Source organism: Microtus ochrogaster, chromosome 2, assembly GCF_000317375.1.
Source record: "Microtus ochrogaster isolate Prairie Vole_2 chromosome 2, MicOch1.0, whole genome shotgun sequence".
In the NCBI taxonomy this organism is placed as follows: Eukaryota; Metazoa; Chordata; class Mammalia; order Rodentia; family Cricetidae; genus Microtus; species Microtus ochrogaster.
This window is the reverse complement of record NC_022010.1, coordinates 13893103-13897956: the sequence shown is the minus strand read 5'-3', so window position 1 is coordinate 13897956 and position 4854 is coordinate 13893103. Positions and strand designations below refer to the sequence as shown.

At 43.4% G+C, this 4854-nt stretch overlaps 1 protein-coding gene across 2 annotated transcripts in view; it reads right to left on the bottom strand.

Annotated features, from left to right (window-relative positions):
- The window catches only part of Zcchc8 (zinc finger CCHC-type containing 8), a 32761-nt gene that overhangs the window by 8678 nt on the left and 19229 nt on the right, over positions 1-4854 (bottom strand). The window contains exons 11-13 of one of the 2 annotated variants that reach the window (XM_013350164.2): positions 3699-3820; positions 2076-2162; positions 1646-1763 (exon numbers count right to left, since the gene is read on the bottom strand). In XM_013350164.2, coding sequence (XP_013205618.1) covers positions 1646-1763; positions 2076-2162; positions 3699-3820 — 327 coding nt within the window. The remainder of the gene's footprint in view (positions 1-1645; positions 1764-2075; positions 2163-3698; positions 3821-4854) is intronic. The other variant, XM_026785813.1, reaches the window with a different exon arrangement.

Sequence of the window (4854 nt, the reverse complement as noted above, 5' to 3'; positions counted from 1 at the left end):
TTGTGAGCCACCATGTGGTTGCTGGGAATTGAACTCAGGACCTTTGGAAGAGCAGGCAATGCTCTTAACCACTGAGCCATCTCTCCAGCCCCATTGTGAGGACCTCTTGTCTCTTAAGTTCTAGGATTATAGGAATCTACCACCACATCCAGCTTGTTTCAAATTTTCATGGGTCATTAGCAAAGGTTGTTAGAATTTTTCCCCTATGAATTCTATGACCTTGTTTAAAAATAAGACTGGAGAGCCAGGTATGGTGGATCATTCTTGTGATCCCAGGACTTAGAAGACTAACATAGGAGGATGGTGGGAACTTTAAGATCAGTTTGGGCTAGCTACATAATAAGTTTGAAGCTAGTCTGGGCTACATGAACTCCTATCTTAAAAACAACCAATCCAAAAATTAGAAATGGGGGGAAAAGTGAGACTGGAAGCTGAAGTAAGGTTGCAAAAGCTAGAAACCCAAGATTTGCAAATTCCTGGCATGGTACTCATGACCCTGTGCTGAGATGATACAATATAAAATGATTTGGCAACTTAACTGGTTTATCTTTGGGGACAGGATCCTGCAATACAGCCCGGGCTAGACTTGAACCAACAATCCTCCTGGCCTGTTTCCCAAGTACCAGGACTACAAGACACCAAGCCTAACAGATTATGAATTTTTGTAAAGTAATTAACTATGGACTTCATTTCCCTTCAACTTCAAGAGAATTTAGTTTATAATCTTTTAAAAATCTCCCTGGGAATTTGAAAATGGGGAGTGTTTCCATTCAAGTCTGGAATAAAGTACACTATCTGTACCTCATTCAGAGTTTTTCTCTTCAGTGCTGGTATTCCAACCCAGGCCTTCCGCATGCTAAGCACGCACACCGCCAGCCCTACCGCTGCCCCAGCTGCCACAGTACTGCTTTATGCTTTTCTCATAATGTTGCATTTTACCTCATTTCAGAACACCTGTCTTGTCTTGCTATGTAGGACAGACAGAACTAACCAGGTCTACTTTGGACCAGGACAAGAAGTTTTAGCCTGGGGTCCAGAACAGTCCTGGAATATATCTAATTAACCACCAATAAGGCAAACACAAATGTGTAGTGGCTGGGCTGGGTCAGAGGGGCTCCTAACACAGACACTAGCTTTCCCTGTCGGGACCACCATGATCCTGGCCAAGCACAGGTTCACGGGAAGATACAGAGGAACGAAAGGACAAAAGGTCAAGGGAGGGTTTCAAAGGCAAGGATATGCCCAGTTTTAAGTTCTAATGAGTACATGGTCCCTGGGAGATAACGCTGAGGAACAATATGCCTACAAAGGCAATAGCTCAATGGCTCAACTCTTCTTGAAGCTGGAACTGCCAGAGATGTGCATGCATGCTCTTTTGCTGTTTGTTCCAGAGTGATGCCCCAACAGAGGGGCCAGATGAGCTGTGGCACTACTGGTGCCTGACTGCCAGTTAAGGGACTTGGATAGCTGGTCCCTCTGCTTCTCACACCAAGCGTGGCTTCCAATTCAGGTTTGATCAGCAACAAAGGTAATGCTCTGCCTGATAGCTAAGGATTAGGGCACTAAGGATGGTGGAGCTTTACCCTCCTTACAGACCCAGGAGCATAAAGACTGACCTTGCCTTCTCAAATCCACAGAGACATACCTGAGTCAATGTCCATGTCAGCAGGGGAGGCTGCTGAGCTGCCTTCCTTCCTCTGCTTCTTTGGACTATTAGGGCTGGACTGAGAAGAAGATCGCTTGCTGCCAGACTTCAGGCTCGGCTAATGGAGTAATCAACAGGAACACAAGTTACACAGAGAACCTTGAACCTATACTTTAACCAGTCTGGACCCAAGCAATTGTTGAATGAGCTCCTATTCTGCAGCCTCTTGATTAATCAGTGTTTACAGTATAATCCAAAAGAATATTAAGATACTGCCATAAAATCTCATGGCTACATTTACCAACTATACCCTTAAAACCTATGTATTGAGGCTAGGAATGTAGTTCAGCGGTAGAGCGCTTGCCTAGCACACCTGACGTCCTAGGTTCAATTCTCAGCATCATACACATGCACACACAAATCTATTTACCGACTGGATGTTAGAAGTAAGGTAACTGGCGAACACATCCTTCTGTTGACATGCCTGCATTGGTATGGAACCGAATATTCTCCATTCCTAATGTGGAAAAACAGGACGAATGGATTTGGAAAATATCAACTTTTTAAGATTTTGCTCCTAGCACTAAAGAGGTCACTAAGGGTCACTGCAAATCTCAGGCCAGATTGGGACACACAGTGACTTGAAAGTTTTTTGGGTTACAGTGAGACCCCATCTCAACAAAACCCCACCCAAAAGCCCTAAAACAAAAAAATGTCACAATGAATGAAGGGGTAGTGGCACACGCCTTTAATCCTAGGCAGAGGCAGGCTGATCGCTGTGAGTTCGAGACCAGCCTCGTCTACGAGAGCTAGTTCTAGGACAAAGTCTAAAGTTACACAGAAAAACCCTGTCTCAAAACAAAACAAAACAAAAAACAACCAAATGTCACAGAAAAATCCCATTACTTCATTTGCAAACTAGAAAATAATAATAAAAACTGTAAAACTAGACTAACTGGCAGACTCTTGGATCCCAGGGCGTAGAAGATGCCAAAGGAACATCATTGCATCATAAAACACCCCAAACGGGGCTGGAGAGATGGCTCAGAGGTTACGAGCACTGGCTGCTCTTCCAGAGGTCCTGAGTTCAATTCCCAGCAACCACATGGTGGCTCACAACCATCTGTACTGAGATCTGGCGCCCTCCTCTGGCGTGCAGGCATACATCAAAGCAGAATGTTGTATACACAATAAATAAATAAATCTTTAAAAAAAAAATAATAAAAAATAAAAAAAAAATAAAACACCCCAAACAAGCCAGGTGGTGGTGATGGTGGTGGCACACACCTTTAATCCCATCACTTGGGAGGCATAGACAGGAGGATCTGAGTTCAAGGTAAGCCTGGTCTACAAAATGAATTCCAGGACTGTCAGGGCTACACAGAGAAACCCTATCTCACAGATCCACTTCCTCTACCTGTCAAAGTCAGATTAAAGGCATGCCACCATACAAGACCACACTGAGGTTCAGACTCCAGCTGAGCTTGCGCGAAGTTAAGATTATAGAGCCTAACAATTGACCTCTGCTCCTTTGCTTAGGAAATAGTGCCAGACAATCCCCACAACTCTGATAATACAGTTTTACACTTAATATTCTAATTAACAAGAGAAACTAAGATTGGGATGTAGCTCAGTGACAGTGTGGTACTAGCATATAAGAGGTTCTGAATCCAATTTCTAGTACTGAAAAATGGAAGTTAAAAAGCTCCGTATAGGATCTAGGAGATTTAGTGCATAAAGAGTTGCAGCCTGATAATCTGAGTTTGGCTGCAGAACCCACATCAGAACTGGATGCATGCACACCGACAATCCTGGAATCTGGGAGTGAAGGCAGGCTCATCAAGGCCAGCCTGTAACATGAGATCTAACAAATGAACTGTTAAAACATGTCAGTAAAAACTCACTTCACTTTGCCCCCTTCTTATGTGCCGTGATTACACGTGTCCAGCTACAAATTCATTTGCTTAAGTAACAAACTGCTACATACTTTAGTATTTTGAAAATCTTTAATATTATCACAGTTCAGAAGAAAAATTGTTAAATGTATACTTACATCTGGAATACCTCTGGGAGTAGATATATTAAAACCAGGATAGTTTACCAATTTTGACAGATCATAAGTGACATTTTTATTCTGTATTTCTCCAGTTTCTGTTTCTCCATCAGCATCATCTTCTAGAGATCAGAGAAAATATTAAAAAGCTAGACAAAAACATCTCCCCCACATCAAATAACACAAAGAAAGTGCTGAGATACTGTATCAGAATTCAGAATTGGTCTAGGGTTGTAGTACAAATAATAAAAACCCAGAGACAGATATTGGGGTTCAAGCTGAAGATCAAAAAAGCAAAGCAGCCAAGCCACTAAAGAGATCTTACTTCTACCAAGGCTCACACAAACAAAGGGGAGATCCTACAATGCTCTCCACCAACTTCAGACTCCACTGAGTTCCTGTCTTTTCCCCTTTATATTCCTCTCTGTCCGGTCACATCACTCCTGTCTCCACCACCTCCCTAGCACTGGGATGTTTCTCATTTTAAAAGATTCAATCTTGAGTAGCCTAGGGTGGCCTTGAACTCACAGAGAGTTCAAGGTGCATGTCACCACTTCTTGGGCTGTATGGCTATATGGCTGCTTAGCCCTCTGATCTTCAGGCAAGTTTTATTTATTAAAACACAAATAATGTATCACTATATTAATCCCTATCATTTTTCTGAACCATTGCAACTTTTAAATAGGCTCTAAGCATGACGGCCTGTGACCCGACAATTAGAGATTAAGTCAGGATTCAAGGTCAGCTTTCACTCACAAGTTCCAGGCCAGCCTGGGATATCGATTCTGTCTCAAAAAACAAAAAAGATTTAGCCAGGCAGTGCTGGCCCACACTTTTAATACCAGCACTTAAAAAGCAGAAACAGGCAGGGCGATGGTGGCGCACGCCTTTAATCCCAGCACTCGGGAGGCAGAGGCAGGAGGATCTCTGTGAGTTCAAGGCCAGCCTGGTTTACCAAGTGAGTTCCAGAACAAGCTCCAAAGTTACACAGAGAAACCCTGTCTCAAAAAACAAAAACAAGCCGGGCAGTGGTGGCGCACGCCTTTAATCCCAGCACTTGGGAGGCAGAGGCAAGGGGATCCCTGTGAGTTCGAGGCCAGCCTGGTCTACAAGAGCTAGTTCCAGGACAGGAACCAAAAGCTACAGAGAAACCCTG